The sequence below is a fragment of the Myotis yumanensis genome, unplaced genomic scaffold, assembly GCF_028538775.1.
Source record: "Myotis yumanensis isolate MYYU_CA2020_CCGP unplaced genomic scaffold, mMyoYum1.0.hap1 SCAF_4, whole genome shotgun sequence".
Lineage (NCBI taxonomy): Eukaryota > Metazoa > Chordata > Mammalia > Chiroptera > Vespertilionidae > Myotis > Myotis yumanensis.
The window spans coordinates 92,343,045-92,369,659 of NW_027223755.1; the positions used below are offsets into that span (position 1 = coordinate 92,343,045).

At 46.5% G+C, this 26,615-nt stretch overlaps 1 protein-coding gene across 4 annotated transcripts in view; it reads right to left on the bottom strand.

The window, feature by feature from the left end:
* SNX29 (sorting nexin 29) overlaps window positions 1-26,615 on the bottom strand; it is a 445,003-nt gene that overhangs the window by 298,685 nt on the left and 119,703 nt on the right. For all 4 annotated transcript variants that reach the window (XM_070412958.1, XM_070412961.1, XM_070412960.1 and 1 more), the window contains 2 exons: window positions 26,239-26,302; window positions 24,072-24,200 (listed from right to left, as the gene is read on the bottom strand). In XM_070412958.1, coding sequence (XP_070269059.1) covers window positions 24,072-24,200; window positions 26,239-26,302 — 193 coding nt within the window. The remainder of the gene's footprint in view (window positions 1-24,071; window positions 24,201-26,238; window positions 26,303-26,615) is intronic.

The following is a 26,615-nucleotide window of genomic DNA, read 5'->3' on the forward strand; positions in this document are numbered from 1 at the left end:
CAACAACAGCCGTGGGAGAAGTAAGTGGAGGAGGCAGGAATCAACACGCTCCACGCAAATTTTACTGCCCAAAATAAGACAACCCCATGATTAAAAACGAGGCAAATGCTCAGACTGCTTGTATGCTTTCAGTGCCAGCCATTTCGAAGTGTGAAGTTTAAAAAAATATTATCAATCAAAAAGGAACACACTCGTAAACAGTACTAAATCTTCTCAACATTATGATGCTGGGCCAGAAGGGAAAGCGTAGCAGCTAAACCTCTGAAGGCCTCAAACCTACAGTCAGGGATTTGTAAGTGCATCGTGTAAATCCCCTTACATACCAGCTCACCACTGCACAGATTTCCTGAAACTGGCATAACCAGCATCCTATTAACCAGAAACCTCCATTAGCTGGAAATTCTGTTTCCCAACCTCCTCCCGGCGGCTTCCCTGGTGAGGCTCCTGGCAGCCTCGGCAGCCTCACCGCCTCCCCTTCCCACCTCCGCTGTAGTCACACCAGCCTTCGGGACATTCTTACACACCTCACGCTCATTCTCACCTCCAGGTCTTTGCGTGTGCCCTTCCCTCTCTACCTGGCACAGTCTGCCCCATCCTTCCTTCTCCTTCTCATCCTTCCAACCTCTGCTCTTCTGTGCCTCACCCCCACCAAACGGCCTTCCTAACTAGGAAAGTAGCTGCTCCTCCCCAAATGCCCCACAACCTTCACGTCAAACATCTTTTCCTGTCTTCCCAGTCCTTAAGCTAGCTGAATCTGGTTTTTCAATTCCTTGTTACTCCCTGCCACTCCTCCCCATCCTACCGGAATGTCCAAATCTGATCAGAGTCGACCCCCACACACGCACCTGCTCACCCCCTGTACCTCGCCCTCCTCCTGCCAGGACCTCCCACGGACCACAGAGGCCATACCCCACCAGGAGCCGGGGCAGGGAGACCAGTGACAGAATTCACCAAGTGCACTGCCCAGGGTGCAGAACAAGGTCTGAACGAGTCCACAGTAAAACCAGAGGGAAAACACGGTCTACACGGCATCCAGTGTACATCTGAGGGTCAGAATGGAGCTGCAAGGAGGTCGGCAGGGTTAATAATATCAACATCACAGAATGTGTGAGGTACCAGATACACCTACTCTTCAGGGAAGATGAAGGATGAAATTATTATTCCTGCCTCTCTGTCAAAAGTGTAATTTGGTGGGTGCCTTAATCAGCTGTAACATGTCAGTAACCCTGAAAGGAATTAGGAAAGCAAGAAAAGAATGATCTGCCTACCTCAAAAACCCCACGAACATTAACTGCTTCCTGCACGGGGTCAGAAATGAAAGCAATCGAGTGCTATGACGCAGAAGAGAAAGCCCACCACCACGCGCTGATGAGAGAGCAGACGGCAGGGAGCACGGGACACTGACACTTGTCACACATTATTTGTTAAGAGCTCAATAAATGGCAGCTGTTGTTAAAATTTGATTTGCCTTTGCTTAAAATCCACCTTTTTTATTGCTATAAATCACAATCCACTCTTTAAAAGCGTATAACTCCATAGTTTTAGTACATTCCCCAGTGTGTACATCCACCACTACTAATTCCAGAACATTGTCTCACCCCAAAGAGAACCCTGTATCCATTGGCAGTCACTCCCAACTGCCCCTGACACCAGTCACACAGTCATCTACTTTCTGTCTCTATAAACCTGTCAATTCTAGGCATTATCTAAACGTGGAATCATATCGGAGCATCAAGCTAGTTTAAATGCTTTGTTTAAGACCGTTCTTCTGGCTGGGACCTTTCAAAGTTGGTGGGCTGGTCAGCAGAGGGCATAAGCCCCCTGCTACATAACGCAGGAGGCAAACTCCGAGGATAAAATAAAACAGATTGTGAATCCAAACCAAATGAAGGCCACGCATTCTCCACCCAGGCAAGAGCCTCTTCGTGTGAAAACTTGACATTTATTCCTGCGATGGATGGCCCCCTGAGGTGCGAACACCGGGAGGAAGTGCCTGGAGACAGTCCTTAAAGGGTCAGCAGAGCTGCAACTTGGCCAGTGGTGGACATGTCCAGCCGCACTGCCCTCATTGCCAGGCCTGCCCGGCACGCCAGTCTCGGTGCTCTTCCTCGCTGTGGCAAAGACGTCAGCACCATGCGGCCTTAGAACCGTAGTTCAAGAGGTGTGGCCCATCCACCCTTTCTGGAAAGGGCCTTTCTTAAGGTTCAGAGACAGGAAAGGTAAAGAATAGATTTTTCGCTGAAAAACTAACTCTGAAGTGGCTTCCTAGAAGGGAACTGGAAGATTCTGGGGCTAATCCAAGATTGCGGGGATTGATGAATGATGCCTGCCATGAGCAAGGGATGCAGGAATAGCAGCAAAGGATCCTCCCTCAGGTGCGCATCACAGGCAATGAACCCAGGACCCCGAGGCAGGAGTCCTCCCAGTCAGCAGCGATTTCAGTCTCCTAGTGCTGAGGTCACCTCCTCTAATCAACACTCCATCCACTGAGTCTCCAAGGAGATGTGGCTCAACATGCTGGTGAAGTTTCGGCATCATCTTCAAGGAGAAGAAAGTTCCATCCAAAACATCTGAAGCTCAAGCTTAGCAAATGAAACAGCGCGAGTGTTCCAGGTCCTCTGTACCTGCTCAGGGCTGAGCTCTGACAGCCAGGATTAGCTCTGGCCTGTGTGCAGAGAAGCAGTGAGGCAGGTGGGAGTACAGCCAGCCCCCTGTCATGCTCTACGGCCATGCCTGGAACTGGGGATTATGCAGAACCTGGGATTAACTTGGCAGGGAACTGTCACACACTTGCAGAGGTGCCAGACACTGCCGGGAGCCAAAGAAGGCCTTTGTTGGACCGGTGCCCTTGCAGGGGTCATGTAGCAGCTACATTTGGGCTAATCGCTAAGACAATGAGCAAGATGTGCTCCCACTCACACCCACACCCACACCCTGTTAACTCCAGAGTTGTCCTGGCAGGAGGGCTAATCTAAAACCAGCGAGAGGCGTGTCGCCAGCGGCACTCCATCCACTCCCCACGGCTGGGGAAACAACTCTGCTGTTTTGCGTTGGGATCACATCAACACCAACAGCTGGGCACTGATTAGTGGCTCATATTTATGGTCAGTAACTGTGTACTGAGCACGAGGCTAAGGGCTCCGCTTCGGTTCATCCACACACACCTTTTACAAATGAAGGAACAGACTCAAAGGGGCCCAAGGTGGCACGGCAGGAAGTGAGGACAGGACTCCGTTCAGCCCAGTTGGACTCAAGTATACCCTGCATTGAGCCTGTTGGCACCGGTCCCTTCCTTGTAGCAGCATCTCCAACAGCATAGGGGAGGCCACAGGGCTTGTGATCAACGTTTCTTCATGCTGGTGTGGCCTCTCCAGCAGAATAAACGAGAGCAAGTCCAAGTCCAGGTGCCCTCAGCACCTCGCTCAGTCCACCCTTTTAGTTTCCACCCACACGTGGCACCAGCCCCTACTCAAGGCCAGTGGAGGGTTCTCGGTCCTTCAACCCAAGCCAACTCTCCCCTCTACCTGTTGATGACTGACTGCATCCTTGGCTCATCTCATCCTCATGCTTTCAACAAGATAAACATTCGGTAGCTCTCATGTTAGCTGTTCCTCTCAAAGGCTTGCCAATGGTGCGACTTCTTCTAGATTCACTGACTTAGCACATTTTTCTAGCAACATGATACGCAGAATATTTCCAAGCACACGCAGGCACATAATTACACTGTAACACACCTTCCAACCAGATCCACTTCTTCCCGGGGCGGAACCTCCTTTTCTAACCAACACGGTGGTAACAAGGGCCAGAATGGCCTCCGGTGGAGCCAGGCAGCACCAATAAGAGGGGACATCAGGACGCTGCCATCAGTGAGAATCGGCAGTGGGAGCGCATGGGGGTAGGTTGTGGGGAGTAAGAGAGCAAGTCTTGTTCAAGTTACATTCATTCATTTTTCAAATACTAAGATGCCAGTCATCTGCCCAGTGTTAGCAACGGGTTCAGGCCTGAGGATAAAGAGCCAGAGATGACACAAAGAGCCAGGGTTCCCTGTTCCCTGGGACACCAAGTCTAGGAGAGGAGGCGGACCCTAACCAGAGGCACACACAGGTCTGTACAGCAAGTCCTCACTTACCATTGTCCGTAAGTTCTGTGACTTCAAGGGAAACAACTTAAAATGAAACATTTTACCACAGGCTAATTGACATCAACAAAAGTTAGGTTCCTACATCATCTCATCAATGCTGTGATGACATGACATTGATGGCAGCACCGCTATTCAAGGATCTGCCGTGATTATGAACCAGAGTGAATGCTAGGGGAAAAAGCCTGCCAGATCTACAGAAGGACAGCCTGCCCCATCTCCAGGGGCTCCAAGAAGGAAGGAAGCCAGCCCCATTAAGGCACACAGGCCTGGAGGATCAGTTCCCACCTCCAGAAGATATTTGTTTTTCTCCTTTTCTGGGCAATTGCCGTAAACCTGCTGCCAAATTCTCCCTAAAATCCATTTTATTCCAGTACTTCTAGACTTTTTCTAAGGAAGAGCCAAAGAGAGACAGCCAAACTTCCAATTATTCATATGTCAAAATCTGTAAAAAATAAAAAAGGACTTTACATCTAATTGTTCTTAATGCTTTAATATAACAGATCCCGATAAAACACCTCCCAGCAGTTTCCCTTCAGAGCAACAGGAAATCATCTCCATAATTCAGCCTCGGAGGAGGGGAGCAGCGGAACTGGAGCACCTCAGACAAATTGCCTTCTGGTTTCCCTCCCCTTAGAGCTGCACAATTTGTCTTCCTGTCACCATGTTCTGCTGCATAAAACTTTCTGGAAAAGCTGCATTCGGAGTGCCCCACAGAGTATTCAGGGAGAGGCAACTGGTGGGGCAGTGAGCAGCCGCTCTGGCCGACGCTGTGACCTGGCGTGAGACCCGCTCAGAGACTGAGCGGGAACAAGACGAAGGTCCAGAACCAGATGATGTTTAGGGGCATGAAATGTCCCTCCTTACAGGGGAAGATGAAGGATGCGGCCCTTTGTAAACTGCCAAAAACAGCCAGGGCTGGGACAAAAACGATAATAACAACGCTCCCGTCACAGACATGACAACAGAGCACAGTGTGACAACCACGGCACAAAAACCCTCCTGATGACCATGAAGAGTGGGTGGCAAGGGGACCTGGCAACAGGGTCTGGAGGCAGACAGCCTGTCACTGTGTGCGGGCCCGGGCAAGCTGCTCAAGGCGTCACCCTCCTGTAAACTGAGAAAACCACTGCACCCAGCTCACCGGCTCCTGGAGAACTACCTGAGTTGATGTATGTGAGGCAGCACAATTCCTGGTGCACAAAAACTCTTTTGAAAAAGAAATTGAAAGGTAGCTATAAAAATACGTTTTGCCCATAATTAATGGCAGCATCTGTCCCAGGGGCCTGTAGGTGTGTGCTGTGTTTACCTCTCAGCCTGGCACTGTCACCAATTATGTTGCCGCCAATTCAAACTGGTCTCTCTGTGCAGGACTCTCGGAAGGAGCTGGGAGAAGGCCTTGCCACCCACTCTGGATCACCCCACTTTATACATGAGCAACCTGAGGTCCAGAGAAGATAAGTGATGGGCTCAGGGTTACACAGCAAGGAAAGGGCCGGGTTTCCAAAGAGTTTGACTCTGAAGCCCCAGGCACAATCCACTATGGCACACAGTCTCCCCTCCAGATGGAGGCAAAACCTTGACCTGACCACCTGGAGGTGTCCTGACTTCCCAATCAGTGAGCCAGTTTCCTGGCCTGGATGGGGAAGGTGAAGGCTTAACTATGGGTTTGGGACTTCCTCTTAACAGGAAAGAATTATATGCATCAAGGACTCTACAATGCGGTGTCTACAGTGTGTTAGTTATGCAAATAATAACGACTACTGGTATGCCTTCTTCTGAGAGCATGAACTTCTTCTGCCAATGATGCAATTGAAAAAAAGAAGAAAAAGAAGAGAAAGGGAACAGGAAGAGAAACTCCCCTTGTTGGTACTTTGCCCCAAGAGGTGTGGAGCTCTAGGCTCCAGGCCACAGCCACCAGGGGCTGCGCTTGCACAGCTGTCCACTCACTGAGCAAGCACTGGCTGAGCAACCATTGTTGCCGGGCGCTGGGGAAACAGCAGTGGCCACACAGGCCTAGCCCGGCCCTCACTGTGCTGACACCGTGAGTGGAAGGATGTTTACCTCAAACAAAAACACAGAGAAATGCACAAGAACAGGTAGTACAAGAAGTTTAAAACCTGAACAGGGTAGAAGAAGAAGATAGGGCCCTCTCTGCAGAGGTGAGGAGCACAGGCACGCGCAGGCCTGGGCAGGATGCTCCAGGCAGAAGAGGCAGCGCAGGTCATATCGCGAGCGCCTCACAGGCCCCAGAAAGGAGAGTGGATTTTTTTCAGAGTTCAGCAGAATGGCATGGGCTGATTTATGCTTTTAATAAGTGGTTCAGACAAAACCACTGCAAAAGTTTGAGACAACTAAAGATCTTTGAAGTTAGAAACTAGATGATATCAAGGATTATTGCCAATTCTATTAAATGGGAGAATAGTGTTGTATACGGTTATTTTTAAGAACTTATCTTCTAGGGCTTTATATATAACCAATATTTACAGACAATATAATATCTAGGATTTTCTTTGAAAAACACTAACAAAAAAGAAAGCAGTAAGTGTCAGGAAATAGCGTAAAGAGAGTGAAAAAGTGTGGGAACATGGGATTTGTTATATTATTTTGTCTACTTTCATATGTGTTATGAAAATGCCACAGTAAATAAATGTTAAATAAGAAACATAAGCAGCCCTAGCCCATTTGCTCAATGGATAGAGTGTCGACCTGTGGACTGAAGGGTCCCGGGTTCGATTCCAGTCAGGGGCACATGCCCGGGTTGCTGGCTCAGTCCCCAGTATGCAGGAGGTGGCCAAGCAATGATTTTCTCTCATCACTGATGTTTCTGTCTCTCTCTCTCCTTCTCTCTTCCTCTCTGAAATCAATAAAAGTATTTTTTTTTAAAAAATAAGCAAACAGATACTAAAAGTTTCACTCTATCGCTATGTGGCAGAGGGGGGAACCCATCTTAGCCTGGTTAAGGACCTCTGAGAGCCAATATCATATCCTTATTAGCAGTGAACCTGGAGGAAACCCAGGTCAAATCCTGCCTCACCCCATCCAGCCTAGTGCACCAGTCGGCTAACCGACACATCTCTTGCCCAGCTAAGCAATTTCCACTGTATAAATGGAGTCAAAACAGATTTGCCTCAATCTGCACAAATGAACCAAAATCACAAGCTATAACCCCTCTGGTGACCCGGGGAAACCTCCTTCCTATGGGCTTGGGGCCTGCAGACACGGTGACCATGGTGATTACAAAGGAATGCAGGATGTGATCACTGGGCAACAACTAGCTCATCAGCTGTTCCTGGTGGTGACAACTTGCCATAGGGACCGTGTTTGTGACACAGTTTCATTCCTCAAAAGACCTACCTCTAGCAGTTTCAGATGAACAAAGGATGCACAGCTCAGGAATGAGGTGAACACCCTCAGTGAAAATACTGGTACCCGGCCAGTGTGGCTCAGGGGTTGAGCGTCGAGCTATGAACATGGAGGTCCTGGTTCGATTCCTGGTCAGGGCACATGCCAGTTTTTGGGCTCAATTCCCAGTAGGGGGCGTGCAGGAGGCAGAGGATCAATGATTCTCTCTCATCGTTGTTTCTAACTCCCTCTCCTCTCCCTTCCTCCCTCTGAAATTAATAAAGACATATTTAAAAAGAAAGAAAATACTGGTGCCAGCAAGGACCTGGTCTTCTATATGGAGGAGCTACACAAACACTGCATTTACGTCTTGTGTACCCTCAAATAGCTAGCAAGTGCTTAACATAGGGACTTGAGCCAAGGTCTTCCTGACGCAAAGCCATTCTGTTAATCATCATGGGGACGATCTGATACACTGATGGCCACAGAATGAACTTAAGCCACCTCATCATACCAAGTAACAGAAGAGTGAATTTTTCCAATAAGAGTTTACTATGTGCAAGGCACTGATCATAGCCCATTATTTGTCTTCAAAAATACCTGTTCTTCCCTTCTTCTGTTTTATTTAGAGTGACAATGTGCTCCCAAAAACAAAAAAACACATTCCTCACTTCTCTAGTAGAGTACATTCAGGCCACTAAAATGTGAGAGAAACTGTTCTGAGTGAAGTTAGCACACACTCCTTTTTCCCTTCCCTGCTTTACCCTTCCTGCTGCCTAGAATGCAGATGTAATGGCTGGGGCTCTTGCAGCCGTCTTTAGCCCATGAAAGGACCTTAGAAACACACAAGCCAAACACAGCAGAGCAATAACATAGACATAATTGACAAACACTCATTTGTTCACTCAACATATTTCTAAGCTCTATTATGTACCAGGCATTGTGATAGATCTACCCCTGAACAAATGAGCAAAGGTCCCTGCCCTCAGAAGCTTATAACATAAGAGAAACCGGCAGTAATAGTGAATGTAATAAGTAATATATTAGATGACAAATGCTATTTTTTTAAAAAGAGAAAAATAAGGCGGGCTGAGAATGCAGGGGAAAGGAGGGACTGCACTATAAAATTTAACAAACAAGTGAGTGAATGAGAAGTGCAAGAAGATCTAATAGGAGGCAGTTCATTCCAGTGAAACTACTCTGGGGAAGGGAACAGCATCACAAGATGGAGAAGAGATGTGGAGACCACTGGGTTGAGTTCAGCCCTAACAGCTCCTTATTCCTCATCACCAGAAATGAGAGAACTGGGCTCACAGGAAGACCAGTCCACCCTAGACGATCACTTGTAAACTGCCTCTTCTATCACTTTTGCAGTGAAGGCTTGCAGCTCAGGGAGTGGTGTGCCGGGACCTCCCCTCTCCACTCCGACCTGCGCATTTCAGCTCTCAGTAAAGGCACATCTGGAGCTTCCACGTACGAGTGCATTTGAAGAGAAGAAACAGTTCCGCTGCGGGAAATAAAAGGTGTGCGATGATTGTTGGGCAGTGGCAGTGGTGTGGCGGTAGGCTGGGCATCTCACATGTCTGCGCACTGTCTCTGTTTGCCACCCAGTATGAACTCAGTGAACTTTTTTGTTTGCTCGGTGAGCAAAAACTTTGCAAACTTCCAGAATCACTAGACTTGACAGTTGTCTCTCTTTACACGGCATTACTGCAGCTGCCAAGAATATCTCCCCTCCGCCGAGCTTCCTGTTGTTCCCCTCCCCAGCTCCAAAATAAGAGAAGTTGCTTGGCAGTGATGTCATCGCCCCTGTCACCGCCTGCAGGGCATTCACATGCTGGCTATATTTAAGACCCAGGCTTCGTGTTCAGTGACATGGAAATTGCCACCTTGTGAACCATCCCGGAAAGGCAAGGTTTAAAAACTTATTTTCTCCGAATAACCAGGTTACAAATTCTGCCTCTCACCAGGACGTCAAGCTGAGCAACGGGCTCCAGCCCTGGGCCCAGCTAACAGCAGCTGTTAATGTCAACCATTTCTCTCAAATAACACACACCCTGACAGTCACTTAGTAGCAGCATCTCTCTTCCAATTGCCCTCCTTTCCTGGGCTCTTCCGTTATCCCTCAAAACCATTCTGTTGTATTTACTCCTCTAGACTTCTCTACCTATTTCTCATTAGAAAAGACAGCAAGTGGGGCATTAATGAGTGGTAAACACATTGCCTGCCCCACGGGTACTTACTGTAACTTTTAATGAGTGTTCTATCATATTTATTGGTTTTGATCATTTTATCTCCTCCTGCTTCCGTGCTTTGATGGGGGAAAGGATGAGCTAAAGCAATGTCTCAAACACTACCTTCTCCCTCTTCCCTTAGCAGCTGTGTATTTTTTGCATCTTGATGAGCCACCCAAGTCCATGTTTGGTGCACATTTTTCAGGAAACATCTGGCAGCAACTACTAATGGCTCTGACGCTTAACCACTCAGTGTGGGCACGTGCTTCAAAATGCAGATGTTCGTGCAAATATACCTTGCTGCTTATTCCCTAAAAATTTTAGTTCATCAACAAAATCTGAGTCTTTGATTGGATTCTGGAATCAGAGAAAATAAACAAGCATGTGGCTTTCTCCCTTGTACACAGTTGCTTTAGGCGACGCCGCTCTATCTGTTCCTGTCCATCATTTCCATATGGAAAAATACCTAGGAAACATATTGGTTGCAAAATGCTGAAAGGCTTGTGGAGGAAGTGATATGGCTTCACTGTTCATGGCATTTGAGAAGGTGCTTCCATAAATATAAGTTCAGATGGTAACACATTGGCATTTCCATTCTCCTACCTGTAGGGGATTCCCACATTTGTACTCACATAAGAAAAATCAGCTGGAAAATCATTCAGACCACAGATCCCTTCACCTTTCACAGTTGCAAAAAGCAGAAGCTAAGAGGTGATGAATGATGACAGAATCGGCTCAGGCTCTAGTGGGCAGGTCCTCCAGCCTCAGCCTGGGGCCAGAACAACATACAGCGTGTGCCATTAAAGCATTCACACACTTTGCCCTGTGATCCCACTGCTGGGAATACATACTGGGCAATGAAACTGGCAGAGGGAAAACGAGCTACAGACATGAGGAGAGCATTTCAACCTTTGCTACAATCTCAAAATCCAGAAGCAACCAAAACACTAATCTCTGAGGAAACTGCTAAGTAAACTGTGGTGTGCTAGTCGGCCACTAAGCATGACACCTAGTCCTGGCCGGTGGCTCGGTTGGTGGAAACATTGTCTCATACACCAAAAAGGTTGCAGGTTCAATTCCCGATTAGGGCACATGCCTGGGTTGCAGGTGTGATCTCAGGTCGAGGCGTGTACAGGAGGCAACTGATCGATGTTTTTCTCACATTGATGTTTCTCTATCTCTCTCCCTTCCTCTCTTTCTAAAATCAAAAAACATACCCTTGAGTGAGAATTTTTTTTTTTTAATGACATCAAGGTAGGCTATCAAGTGAGAACTCTTTCTTGAAAAAGACTTTGACAACATGAATCAAGAGCTTTTATGGACACTCGCTCCTTCTAATATAAGAGCTCCACTCCTAGGAATCTAGAGTAAGGAAACTTACTAAAGTGTGTGTGTGTGTGTGTGTGTGTGTGTGTGTGTGTGTGTGTGTGTTTTCATGGAAAAACTTCTCCTAAAAGGGGGAGCGGGAGAAATGGTTAAGGAAACCACTGTGTGAGAAACATGGGCATATCTGAACAGATTTCAATGGCCATCTAAAGTGATATCCATATAAGAGAATAACATGAGAAAAGGTTTATGATATTGCTTTTCAAAGAAGATCATCAACTTATAGAGATTCAGAATGATTTGGGTTATGTAATATGAATAAGTGAATGTATACATAACCTGGGATCTAGTGCCTCATAAATAATAAAACACATTAAAAATAATTGTGTCCTGATAGTTTTCTTCTTTAAACTTTACTGTTCTTCCCAGACTTGTGGGTTGTAATTTGTGCATTACTTTTCTATTCTGAAAAGAAAAAAAAAAGTCTCTATATAGACATAATTTGAAATCTACATATAAATGCAAGAAAACATAACATACCCCTAGCCAGCACTAGCTGGTTTTGCTCAGTGGATAGAGCATCGGCCTGTGGACTGAAGGGCCCCAGGTTCGATTCTGGTCAAGGGCACAAGCCCGGGTTGCAGGCTCGATCCCAGTGGGGGGCATGCAGGAGGTGGCCGATCAATGATTCTCTCTCATCATTGATGTTTCTATCCCTCTCTACCTCTCCCTTCCTCTCTGAAATCAATAAAAATAAATTTAATTTTTAAAAAAAGAAAACACAAAATAATTGAATAAAAATTGCAGGTACACACTCATGGTTCTTTAACTATGTAAAAATTGTAGTTAAATGGACTAACAGTGGAAATAATCGCCATGCTAGGGTTGTGAGATTTGGGGCTCTTTTCTCCACTTCAGATTATTATATTGGTTTTACAACTTAAAGGTAATAGTTTAAAACATGAAAACAAAAGCTTTCTCGAGAAATCTCCAGGTGGCCAATCATGGCAGAACTCTGTCCTCAAAGCCCACTTGTGTGCACCTTAACCTGAACGTATTCAGCTAAGTGTTGGGTGAGCAAAGCCAGGTGCAGGACAATGTGCTGGTGCTAAAAGCTCACATACTGATCCTTTGAAACCCACCAAAAGCAAGCCTACATGTTGTTTACAGTCCACTTAAAAATAAAGTCGAAAATAAAAATGACAAGTGTTAATAGTGCTCGTTCTTCTTTGTACTGGGTCACAGCATTTTTCATATTTTTCAAATAAACCAACAAGCAAACACTAACTCCCAACTCAGTTCTGAGATAAATATCACAAGTACCTTCATCTAAGAGCCCCAGGGATCTCAAATAATTGAACTTACCCTTTCGGATCATTATTCGCATTCTGTTTGAGCCCTTGCTACTCCAATGTGGTCTAGGAAGCAGCAGCGCCAGCATCACTCACTCTGAAACTAGAGATACCTACCAGGCCCCTCCCAGACCTGCAGAAACAGAGTCTGAAGTCGACCAGGATCCCAGGTGCGCTTGAGAAGTGCTGCACTAGACCACCAGTTGTCAACCTCGGTGCACACTGGAATTACCTGAGCATGTGGGTCTCACGACAGATTCTGACTTAATTGGTCTGGAGGGCAGCCTGGACATAGTTTTTTTTTTTTTTTTTTTAATATATTTTTTTATTGCTTAAATTATTACAAAGAGTATTACATATTTCTCCTTTTTTTCCCCCGCCCTTGACAATCCCCTGGCCTCCCCTACCCCCCAGTGTCTTATGTCCATTGGTTATGCTTATATGCATGCATACAAGTCCTTTGGTTGATCTCTTACCACCCCGCCTGCCCCCCCCCACCCTCCCCGGCCTTCCTGCTGTAGTTTGACAGTATGTTCGAGGCAACTCTGCCTCTGTATCTATTATTGTTCAAAAGTTTATAATGGTCTCTATTATCCATGAATGAGTGATATCATGTGGTATTTTCTGGACATAGTTTTTAAAAGCTCCCCTGGTGTCTGTAATGTATAGCAAAGCCTAAGCAAGGCTTTTAGTTCTTCAACCCAGAGAACTCTTTGTTAGAAAGTTAGTTACATCTGAGCAATAGCAGGCTAGATGAACTCCAGAAAATGAGTCTTTGCAGCCCTGAATAGAAGAATAATTTACTTCCACAAAACGAATAATAATCATGGCAGGCTTTTACTAAGCACTTACTCGGGCACTCACTGTGCTTAGCACTTTGCATGCATCAGCTCTTGCATGTATCTATAAAGGAGAGACTATTATTATCCCAGTTTTCTAGACAAAAAGCATTAGGCATGAAATGACCATCGGACACCACACAACCAGAAGGGACACGTGCGTGATCCTCAGAGAGAGTGCCTCCTTAAACTTTGCACCCTCAGGCCTCACTCACCTTTCCCCAGCTCCCATCCTTGAGGTCCCATCCTTGAGTAGGGCTCAAGTCCAAGGCTTTCCCCACACCATTACACTACACTTCCTTTAACAATGGCCACCTCAACTGGAGCATAAGGAATTGTCAGTCAAAAGGTTAAAATCTGTGTTTATACATCCCTCTCTTGACTTTCAACACCTAGAAATTAGAGTCAGCTGCATCCTGATTATCTCTTTTATAGGTTTAATATGAAATAGATATTTGATGAGTAAATGAATAAATGAGTATTAACTAACCATCTGTCTTCACTCAATTTTGGTAGCATGAGACTTCAGGAAACCTCCGAAGCCATCTTGTCTCCTGCCCTGTCACATGAGTCTAGCACTCATTCTAGTTCCACCCCATGTACTCAATTCTCCTTGGCTGCTCTGGTGTAAGTCATTCAAGACCCATCAGCTGCTGACAGGACGTGCTAGACAATGATGAAGAGCACAACTCACTCAGCGATGAGACTCTGCCAAGCGAGAGAGCCAGCCACCTGGGGGGAGCAAGCTTCATGCCCAAGGATAAGTAAGAGACTGGAGAACCAGAGTGGGCTGGGATGCACAGTAGGAGCTCAACAGGTAATATAATGTGGTCAGGGTTCAGTCTCTAGCTAAAAACTCTAAAAGAGTGAGGCAACTAAAAAGGGGTCATGCCCGGCCAGTGTGCTCAGCTGGTTGAGTATCATCCCATGCACCAAGAGGTTGCCGGTTCGATTCCCAGTCAGGGCACATGCCCGAGGTTGCAGGTTTGATCCCTAGTAGGGGGCCTGCAGGAGACACCAATCCCATGTTTCTCTCTCATCGATGTTTCTATCTCTCTCTCCCTCTCCCTTCCTCTCTCTCTCTCTCTCTTAAAAAAAAAATCAATAAAACACATTTTTTTTAAATGTGATGAGGAGACGAGCCCACTCAGGGAACATCTGCTGCCATTGCCTACCCAGCACTGTCTGATGGCAGGAGCCCCAGATTTTCCTCTTAAGGGTAAATGTCTGTCCCCTGTAGGTAGGTTATATTAGCCATGAAATTAAAAAAAGAAAATGGACCAGAAAGCTCCTAAACACAAAATTCTGACAGTACATTTGCAAATGGTGTTGACAATGAGAACACTGGGGAAAGAACTAAAAGCAATGATTCTCACTGGGGACCCACGCTGCCTTCTAGAGGTGTAGACATGGTCATTTTACAAGTTCCCCTGGTGGGTGTAATGTATAGCAAAGTCTAAGCAAGGCAGAGGAGTGCAGACACTATTGCACGTCACAATGATGACAGGGTGCTTCCAGCATTCACTGCGTAAGGCCAGGAATACTCACTGTCCTGAGAGGCCAAGGCAGTCCTAAACCACGAGCAACCCACATCCTGCCATACTTTCAACTGTCCTGATGGCTCTCCATGTAGGTGAAACACTTGTTCATAATCTCAGCCTACAATCTACTTCATTTACTCTACACTGAATATATGAGTTTTTACCCCAGAGTCCACCCAGACTCTGCGCTTTCATTTTCTGTACTGCTTACAAAGAATGACTTCTGACCTTCTTACTGCCGATAAATCCAAACTTATGCATTTTAAGTAGGTGCAAGCCATTAACCTCCACATGTTTTCTACAAAGGCATGCCCAGCCAATATATACTGAAATCTGCTTTCTATTATAAATTACTTTCCTTTTCTTTCTTTCATGTTAGAGTTAGGCTGTTGTACCCATTTTTTAAAAGTTAGTTACGTAGGTAGGTTATATTAGCTATGAATTTCACTTCAGGATAGTAAAGGGGTAGCTCATTACCAAGTATTTTTATAAAAAAAGAAATACGGGTTCTGCTGAGACTGAGAACGATGCATCTAATGGTGCCAAAGCGCTGGAGTCAATGCCTGCCAATGCCGTCAGATTACTGTCGTGCACTGAGATCCAAACAAGGAAAGACACAAGAGAGAACACAGTGCAGAGACACTGGACAACAGGTTAGAGTGGCTGGCGTTGATCTCACTGAGCACAGCTGCCTCGAGGGAGAGCACAGTGCCTTTACTTTGGGAAATCCGCAGAGCCCACCTGTGATGGGGAAGCGAGCCCACTGCAGGGAACATCTGCTGCCTCTGCCTCCCCAGCACTCAGCCCCCGTCTAATGGCAGGAACCCGATTTTCCTCTTGAGGGAAGGAGTCTGTCCCTGTAGTCAGTGAGGAAAAGTCAACCACCTCCTGGCTCCAGGAGGGGCATTGACCCAGGCCACACAGCAAGAATATCACATCCCACTGGGGAAATGAGAGTGAATCCAAGACTCTCCGGAGCATTCGGGGAGAAGCGTTCTCCTTCCCCAGGGGTTGCCACGCTGACGGGACTTATGCCTGGAGCTGCTTGGGGCCTCTGGTCATCACAAGAGAAGAGCAGGCCTAACAAGGAAGCTGCCACCAAGGGACAGAGAGGGGAGGCGTGGAATGACACGGGTCCTGCCTGCCCCCCTGAGCTCCCAGATCCAGCTGGGTAGACAGCTAGGTCTTCTCCTAAAATTTTAAGTTCCATGAGCCAATCAACCGCACTTTTCCATGAGCCAGTTTAGGTGGGCTTCCGTCACCTGCTACTAGTAGTTCTCACTATCTACCTACACTATGTGGTAAGAATTAAATGCATGGCTGCGGGATTTGCAGAAAGCTCCAATTCCCCAAAAGTGACTAGAATCTAGTCTTAGGGCAGGTGATGACCATTAGCAGGTCCAAAGCTAAGGTCACTGTGACTGCATTGTGCTAAGAGAAGAAGAGCCATCGAGATGTTGAAAAAGCTAGCAGTCCCCAAAATGAGACTCAGACCAAGTGAATGTCACTGCCCCAAGGTCCACCTGCTCCTTCATTTCACCAACATTGCACAGCACCTGCTGTGGCCGGGCACTGCGTTAGTCACAAGGGAAACAAACAAGGTGAGCACAAAAGCATGGTCTCTGCCCTTGTGGAGTTTAGTCTGAAAGAAAAGACAATACACTCAAAGCTGCCAATACTACTACAGTGGAACCTCATTTCTGGAACACCTCCCATCTCAAACAACTTGCTTCTCAACCTGACAACCCTTCCACACTGATACCTGTATGATCAGTTACGCATCTCTCAGGTGACAAAGAAAAGAATACGCGATATGAGTCAATTTGCCACTGTTAAAATCTCAGGATATTATGTTGTGAATATTTCCATGGTTTTTTTGCTTTTGTTGTCGCTTATAATTATTGAAAATTTTCATTTTTTTACTGTACATTTCCTTTCCTTTTCGCTAAATTTACATTTCATGTCCTTTTTGTTTTTTAAAAGTGTTGCTTTATAAACAATAGACATGTACTGTATATAAGAAAGGTTAAAACAGGGAATTACTTGGAGGTCTGGAAAGGATTAATTCAATTTACATTATTTCTAATGGAAAAAAATGATTTGGTTTCGAACAGACTCCCAGAATGAATTAAGTTTGAGAAACCAGGTTCCACTGTACTGTGGAGGGATACTGGGTCCCATGGAAGGACAGCAGAGGGGGACCTGACCTACACCATGGCCAGGCAGAAGATGGTGGGCACAGCCTTCTGTATCCAGGAGTGCTCAGGATGTAACAGGAAACAGAAAATCCAACTCAAAATGGCATAAATAGCAAGGGGGATTTACTGGTCCATGTAAGTGGGAAATATGGCTTCAAGGGGAGACTGATTCAGCAGCATGTGGATGTCATCAAACCCAGGTCCCTCACCCCATCCCTCTCTGTCCCATGCTGCAGCATCAGCTCACCTCAAGGCTGTCTCCCTCATGTTGGTAAAATGAATAAAGCAGGTCGAGCCTTTACACCCTCACAGCTTTGGTCCAGAAAATGGAGCCATCCCAGACACCCACGACCAAGGGACCATCTTCCTCTAAAGTCCCAGCAAACCTCCAAGCAGGTCTCCCTGGCCTGAATTAGACCACGTGCCCACTGTCTGAAGTGAGGCCAATGACCACACCTAGCTGAACCAATCACTGTGGAAAGGAGGCAGAATTATCTTGACTAAATTAGACAAGATAGGGCTGAACCTCAGTGCTTGGGAGACTTCAACCCCCACCACCAACCAAGAAAAAAGAAGAAGAAAAAAAAAATCAAGCCATGGCGGGTCCTCCAGTGCGAGAGAAATGTGGAGAGGCTCTCAGAAAGACAGTAGTGTCCACCACAGCAACTCCTCTTCCAGCGAAAGAGCCTGCTCTGTCCACAAACCTGGGCTTTCTGAATCAGGCAATACAGCAAATGATAATTTTCTCAAAGACACATAGATAAAAACTGGGCCTTCTTTCTGCTCTCCACTCAACCTGAGAGCAAAGTTTCATTTTGTTTTATACAACAACAAAATGAACAGGTTTGAGGTATTCCTCTGGAGCACATTTCTTTTACCAGACAGAACTGAACAATGGGGACTTCTTTTAAAAAACTGGCCAACCTCCCTTCTCCAGGCTCCTGTGCAGCACCGCCACCTTGGCGTTGAGCCTTCCCGAGCCATTTCCACTGCTCACCAGCACTAACACAGGGACGGTACATGCTTCCCACCACTCCCTCTCCCCATGTCCACGGCAGACATTGCTAAGCAATAGCTGCACTTCTTGCTGAGCCCAGATGAGACCCCAGTACCCCCACAGCCGCTCTCGCCTTCACTGGCAGCAGGATGAAGCCTACCAGTTCTCAGGGCGGAGCATGCATTATATCAGGGGAGCTGGCAGGGGAAAGGCCCAGGTTCTCGGTTCGAAGGCCCCCTAACCCAGGACAGGCTCAGATTCCAAGCCGGTATCTCCCATGTTTGACTTTCTCAACTCTGACCATTCACTTCTTGTGATAAAAAAAAGAAACATAATCAATGTCAATAGATGGACACTGGAGAAATTTACTGTCCTTTTTACAGAAGGCATATCCTTCATATTTCTCTAATAAATTTTTTAAAGGCGGAGACTGAGCCTTAGGGCAGACACTGAGATTTAAAGCCTTCATAGAAAGCCAATAAAGGCGTCCCAAGGGGCTGGACGGAGTGATGTGCGCTGGGTTTCTAGGACCCTTGGTCCAGCCTTCCCTTACCACTGTGCAGCATGGTTCTGTCGCACATGCAGGACACTGTCACAGCAATCACTGCTCAGCAGCCCAACAGGGAAACATAAACAAAGGGACACAGGCTGGACGGGCAGGGCCAGAAAAAATACACCAGGAGGAGCTGAGGTCAGATGAAGGCCAGTGGCAACAAGTTCCAACATGCTTGCTGCAGCGGGAAGCTGGGACAGGAAAGAACCCACAGATCTGGCCTACCCTCCACATCCGTAGGCACCCATGGGCAAGGCAGTGGCTAAGAAGGAAGCAGGGGCCTTCCTCTGAGCATTCATGACAGACCCAAGCTGCACTGACTGCTTGAGGAGCATCAGCGCATGTAATCTTCCACACAATCCTCTGAGGAAGCAGAACCGGCATGATGTGTCTGCCCACCTGGGGACCTGGCGAGGCCGTTAACCATGCCTTCTGCTCCCTCCTGGCCACAACATGCCCAGTGAAGAGCCTCCCTCAATGCTATAGAAGGTGTCAGGAGAAAGGGGTCTCTTCTCTGTGGATCCTGCATGAGGCTTGGTGCCAGCAAAGGCCATCTTTGCAGCTGTGTGCAGAGGCCCCACCCAAGAAGGAGACAATACCTAGAGGGCCAGAGCCAAGGGCAGGGGGGGGAGGAGAGCAAGACCTCACAGAGCACCTGGGTCCAGCGACGCCTGAAGAGAGATCAGTCAGTTACAGCAACACAAAATTCCCCTGCTAACCTAAGCTAAACTGGTTTGGGTTTCTACTGCCAAAAGCATATTAATATTAGTTAAGACTATTATGTCAGGACACAGGTGCACAGCATCCTTACATGAAGTTTAGAAGGGGCCATGCCACCCACCTCCTCTTATATTTTTAAACAGACAAAGACCCAGAGGCTCAGACGTGGAAAGGGAATAGCTCTGGTCACACAACTGACAACAGGTTCTTGCTAGCGCACCAGTGTGACAAAGAATGACAGTAAGGCTGGTCCCAACATGAGAGACAGGAAGGAAAGGCCTTCAGCAGGGCTCTGTCACACAATCCAGGGGGGTGTTCACATCCGTGATGAGTCACAACAAACTGCAAGTCTCTCTGGGAAGGTGGCAGGTTGACTGTTGAGGGAGCACAGGGAAACCACTTGCTCCAATCCCCTAACATCCCAACTAGGAAGCCTCGTTAGTCAGGACTCAGGATACAAAAGAGAGGAGACCAGTGATGAACTGATTCAAGTTACAAAAGGAACTTATTGGCTCACATAACTGCCAAGTCCAGAGGGAAAAATAGCTTCAGGAACGACTGGATCCAGGAGCTCAAATGGGATTAGGACCTGTGGGTTTCTCTCTCCATCTATCCCTCTATTTCTCCACTGTGTTGTCACCATGGGGAGGTCAGCATCTTCCCACACAGTAGCAGACAGCTGCCAACAGCTCCTGGCTTACTCCATATCCCCTCAAGAATGCTGTAATCGGCTCATCAGATCAGCCTGGTCACAGGCCCTTCTTTAACTCGATCATGATGACCAAGGGATGGGACAAGCTGACCGTCTGGGCCTGGATCATCTGGCCTGCTCTGGAACCCGGGGCAGGCAGTGGTAGAGTCAGTTGCACCAAACTACATGTGCAGAATGGGGATGAGGAAGAACCGGCCAGGAGAGATTGGGGTAGTGTCTGTCCCAAGGCGAAACAGAAGCATGGTGGATGTGGTAGGTAACCTCCAAGATGGCACCCAATGACCCCCACCCCACCCACCTCTTGGCATGCACACTCATGTGTAGACTTCCACATGAACAAGGTTGATCTGTGTGACAATGGAATGCAGCAGAAGTAATCGTGTCTCATTTCCAAGACCAGGTTATAAAAGAAACAGTGGCTACCATGTCAGGTGTGTTCTCTAGCTCGAGTTACCCAAGAAGCCAGCTGCTGTGTTGTGAGCAGCCACGTGGAGAAAGCCTACAAGGCGGGGAGCTGAGCTCCTGGCAACAGCCACACGAGTGAGCTTAAAAGTGGCCCCTCCAGCCCTAACTGGCATTGCTCAGTGGTTAAGAGTGTCTGCCTAGCACCAGAGTGTCACGGGTTCAATTCCGAGGCAACCAATAGATCCAGTCTTTCCAGAAGCTATTTTTCCTCTGGGCTTTTCAGTTATGTGAGCCAATACATTCCTTTCGTAACTTGAGCCAGTTTGTTATTGGTCTCCTCTCATTTGTTTAGATGTCTCCCTCATATTGATGCTTCTCTCTCCTCTCCCACTCTCTCCCTTTCCTCCCGCCTTTCCACTCTCTGAAAATCAATGAAAAAAATATCCTCACTCCTCGGGTGAAGATTAAGAAGAATAAAAATTTAAAAGTGGCCCGTCCAGCCCCAGCCAAGTTTGCAGGTGACTACAGCTCTAGCCAGCAGCTTGACTGCAACCTTGTGAGGAACTTAGAGCCAGGACCACCCAGCTGAGCCATCCCAGATTCCCAACTCACAGAAATCCTGGAGGATCATAAATGTTTGCTGTTTGAAGGTGCATGTTTAGAGCTATTTTGTTACGCAGCAAGAGATAACTGATACAATGAACAGAAAGAAAAAAATGTCTCCGCAGTAATGCACAACCCCATTCACTTGCTCCTCTCAAAGGTACCTCTCATGTCAACGTGTGCCTTCTCTCTGTGATCACCTGACTCATAGCCTGAGCTCTCTTCATTCAGTGGGAAACATGGCCATCAATTACTCAGGGAGCAAGGCTTACCCACCCTGAGCTGCCACCGATTGTAACGCCACTGCCTCAGAAACCAGCAGCTGTTTGGGCCACACAAGCACTGGCTGGTTATACGGCCCCCATCATGGCTGAGCCATGACAGCACGAAAGGAAAGGCATTAATTCTGAGCGAAAAGAGATGTGTAATAAAATGATGAACTTGTTCAGGGATGTTTTAGTTTTACAATTAGCATATACTCAGAACCAGTAAAACACTCATACACACAAACACACTCTTAGAATATAAGTCATTTCGTTTTTTTATGTCTGAAATAGCCTAGTACTTAATTCTTTCTGCACCGCTGCTGTTAAAATATATATAACTTTTGATGTGGCAGAGTTCCTTAGTAATATAATTACCATACTGAAGAAAAATGATAATGATAGTTAACATTTATTGAGCATTTATGAAGCACATTTATTGAACTGACATATGGTCTCTCATTTTACTGTGCAACAACCCTAGGAAGTGGAGAGTTTTCTTATCCTCAATTTAAAACTAAGGAAATAGAGACATTAAAGTAACTTGCTCAAGGTCATACAACTAATCAGCATTAGAGCCATAATCAGACCCCCACAGTCCAATGCCAGAATCCTCGCCACCAACCACTAGGCTAAACCACTGGCATTATGATACCTGCCACCTGAACACATGTGACCTGAGAACAGGGTGCCCCAGTGCTCACACAGCCCTGGCCCAGCCTCACTGCCGGACCCGGCCCACACCTGAGAACACTGACAGCTGCTCCTTCTGTAGCAAGAAGAAAGCTTCACGGGAGGCAAAGATGAACTGTGCCTGGAACGTGTCAGCAGCTGATTTTTCAAAACATACACATCCAGCCTCCCTGTTTGGTTTTTTTCCTTTTTTTTTTTTCCTGAAGTATTTGCTTATTTTACAAATGTTCCTTCTACCTGCAAACTGTGAATCTTCAGGTACCTTAAACTCTTGGCTCCCCATTGTTTAAATGAGGAGACTTCAGGTCATAACACTGCTTAGTTAAGAAAAATGTTTCTACTCCATTGCTGGGAAAAATTTTCCTAAGAATTATCACAGGCTAAAATATACTTCCTGTAAAATACGCTTGCAATAGCTCGCTGGTGTTCAGAACCTTATGTACTTCCACGCAAGGTCCTCCCATGGGGGTAGCTTAGCCTCGCCAAGTTATAAATGGGGAAGTGCACACTTGTGAAGGTTAAGCAGTTCACCCAGAAACTTGCCATCTTCACACAATGGAGCTGACTCCGAACAAAATCCAAAGTGGCAGGGAATATAAGTCTGTCTTTCTCTGATGAATCAGAACCGCTCTCTACAGACTGCAGCCTGTACTGTGAGCAAACACCATTCCACCACAGAATCCTGCAGGGCCAGATGAAATGGTGGCCCAGCTGACAAAATGCCAAATTAGGCATTTGCCGTAGTCACTTAACTGTCTCTGATGCTCTTGAGGTGTCATTTTAAAATGTAGAGAAAGGAGAGAAGTTCAAATTAAAGTTAAATATGGGACCAGGGTGCCAACTTTCGATTCCACATACATAACAATTACATTAGTGCCACTCGCCCTGACAGCACAGGGACGATAAATGCTGCTGCTGCAAGTTTACTTAACTCCCGACTCCCTCGCATGTCCACAAGACATACTTATCTCCTGGTCTTATTTTAAAGTAGTTTTACATTCACAACCAATAAACTGTTAATCTTACCTAAAATGGGGGGGGGGGGGGGGGGGGGCGGGCTGGAACCACTCAAATGTCTAGCAAATGCTTATTTAATATGACATTAATTCAGTGAAATGCTACATCAGAAACAGTTAAGCTGAAGCTTCAGTGGGGGAGAGAGGCAAACTAAGCAATGACAGGCTATAGATGTTAAATACATCCATAAAAATATCTTTCCATGTGAACAAATTCCGTAGAGGTGCATGTTTTTATGGGTACTGGGATTTGGGGAGGTTCCCCGTATAGTTTTCTTAATAAGATATAAATAAAGTCATAGAAAAACAAAATGGCTTTTAAATAAAAATAGGCTCAGCCATACTCTTAATTAGGGAAATGCGAATGAAAAATAGTCCGCCAGCGCCATGTTTCACCTGCAGAGCTACCAAAGGCCCAGAGGCTGGAGCCGACCCCTGTGGGCTGCTCAGTCACGCCCTCTCCCTGCTGCTGTGGAACGTAAGCTGGCTGAGCCTCCATGGAGGGCAAGTTGAGGATCTCTCCCCTGAGAAGAGCACAGAACTCTGACCCTGCTATTCTACTTCCATAAATTTTCCAACAAATATAGTCATGTAGGAGCAAAGTAACAAACACAAAGGCTACTCGCAGCGGCATTAGAAGTAGCAAAAGACTGGAAACCACATTAAGCAGGCTGTTGGCACACCGGTCAAATGAATGCTGGTGCAGACAATGACATATGAGTTACTAAAGATGGCAGCCTGTGCACAACACAGAACCATGTGAGTGTGTGTTAGACACGCCACCACCGTGCATTAAAGGGAGGAAAGGAGGAAGGGAGGCGGGAGGGAAATGAAAAGCAGGTACACACATCCAGAGATGTGCGCATGCATGGACAGCTCTGGAAATAGTAACATCGCCCATCCCCTGCGCAAACGTGGTCACTGGAGATTGCACACTTTAACCAGTTATACGCTTTGTATTCTAAATCACGTGTGTACATATTATTCAACATGTATTCGATAAAATATTAAAATTTCAAAGGCATACATTTTATTGCTACTGGTCACAACACTTTTTAATTAAACTGTGTTGGTAAAGGTGTGCTTGGGCTTCAATAAGACTCCCAGGCCCACCCCCGGTGTCTCTGCCCTCCTACCTTGCCAAGGCCTGGATCTTCATGACGTGCCGCTCCTCCTGCTCAGCCACCTTCTTCTTCAAGGTGTCGACCTCTTGCCGGAGGACAGCCGAGTGTTCCATCTCACCATCCAGCAGGCTCCGCAGTGATCTGGAAGAGGAGGGCCCATCGTTCAGATGCTGTGAGCCCAGAGCCCATTGAGCCCAGGACACAGACATTTGGTCAAGACCTAATCATTCATTTTCCACAAGGCTACGCACAAGCCATAATTCTAGGCTATCTCATTACAAATTCCTTTAAGGAGATACCAAACTCTGCTCAAAAGCCTCAATCATTAGGATGACCCCAGGGGAACCATCTGTGGTCTAGGCTCTGTGTCCCTATAGCCTGTGGGCAGCTGAAATCAAGAGAAACGGTGAGTTGAGCGAATCTCAGGCAAGCCCCTTCAGACATCCCAGCCAAAGGTGCAGCACATTCAACGGAGGCCACTGTGTCCCAGCCACCTGAAGAAGAGTTAACAAAGGAAAGGATGCCAGTTCAAACCAAAATAATCTGAGCCATCAAAATAGAACACAGGCTCAGATTACCTGACAGATGTCCATCCTCATTTCCACTCCTACTCACAAACACACTTTAGCCCTGACCCCAGCAACCTCCAGGTTAAACAAGCATATAGAGAGTTTATAGAGCTATAGAGTTTGCACGTGTCATATTTTATTTATGTCTGGAGTTTGTTAATCCTCCCAAACACGTGCACTTGTGAATCTGCCATCCTTGGTCTTAGACAGCGGCTCACCCAGAAATGACTGTAAGTTAGCACCTCGGAGTGAGCCAAGCCTGGGTCTGCTGACCATCTACTTCACTGACCTCAAATGGCTATTTCTAGGAAGTATTTACTGACTCTGATGCATCTCCCTCCCAAATCTAGACGACACTTGCCCTGGGACATCGAAATATAAGCAAAAGTGTCTGACCTCCCACCCCCACCATTCACCACACTCTCCAAGACCAGTGAGAAAATTCCCCTCTTGGGCCTGGGACTCTGACACAAATCATGGGAGGAGAAGGAGAAGAAATTAACACACAGTGATTACTGTTTCTCACAAGGTAAGACAAAAACCTATGGCTTCTTCCATAACAGCTCCAGCTGGAGCTAGGAGAAATCCTGCAATGTCTACAGCCCCTTTGTTGAAAGTTTTCTTGGGGAAATCGTGCTGTCTAAAGATCCTGTTTTTAAAAATTCTCTTTTGTTTTAGAAATCATGCTTGTTTGCTTTTGTATGCTTTCATAAAGGATGAGGGAGAAGCTTGTCAAGCAGGGCCCAAAATAAGATTTAAAAAGGAGAATCATGATGACATGTCACCACGGAGTCTTAATTCCTGCTCTGAGAGTGGCATGAGCACACGCTTACATGCGTGCATGCACACATACAGGCACCCAACCCACCCCAACCCCCAGGGAGGGAGGCAAATCCCTCTCCTGACCACCTTGCAGCCTAGACAAGGTGCTGGCAGTCAAGAGGCTCCCATCAGGCAGCCAGGTGGTAGCGACACAGACAACACCTGCTTTTCAACAGGGAACAAAAGACAGCCCTTTGCCCTCTCAATGTCTGCACCTGAGCTTTTGGGAAAGTCAAAAGAATTCAAGTACCATGTTGCCAAAGTACCCGTTAGTGGAAAAAACTTTAAGCCAAGTATTCCGAGTGCCTGGAACATGGCAGATAGGCCCTCAATTAAAGGTTACTCAAAAGACTGCTTCACTGGGTCTGAGGGTGACCGTTAAAGGGTACATGGGGTTCTTTTTACATGATGAAAATGTTCTAAAATTTTAGTGGTGATTCATATAGCTGTGAACATACTAAAACCATTGAGCTGTACGCTTTACATGGGTGAATTGTATGATATGTGAATTCTATCTTGATAAGGCTGTTTTTTAGTTTTAAAAAGATTGCTTTACCAAATCTTAAGCTTATTCTAAGGTAGTGCCATGAATGTAAGGTTTTCATTCCTTGCTCACTCAGACTACAATATATATATTAAAGTGGTAATTCACAGACCAAAAAATAAATACAAAATCATTGGTCACAATTTTGCCAATAAAGCAGAATTTTTTCATCTGTGATATTTTCTGTCCCGGAGGTAGAATGTCAAAGGACGAGGCCCTGCCTCAAGCCTGGAGGTCAGGATACCTGTTCTCTTCCTCCAGCTCATCCTTCCGGTTCATCATGGCCACGATGGCTTGTCGCAGTTCACCTAGGAAGAAAGCACATCCACATTAGTCCGGGGATCTCTCCTATTCGCTGCCCTCTCACCAACCACCAATCTGGGTTATGGGCTATTTATAGTGACTTGTCTACACAAGTTCCCTTTCCCTTTCAAAAATAATTCCTACACAACTCAAGTTATCCAATGGGCTCAGCTGCTCACTCTCATTAGCCATACAAAACAGAAGGACAGGATGGAATATGTGTGGAGTTGTCTCTTTGGTGAACCCTCAGCCACCTAGAAAAAGCAGGCTTGTGGTTTCTAAGTGCTTCAAGGTCCCTGCTGCTGGACCACATCTGTT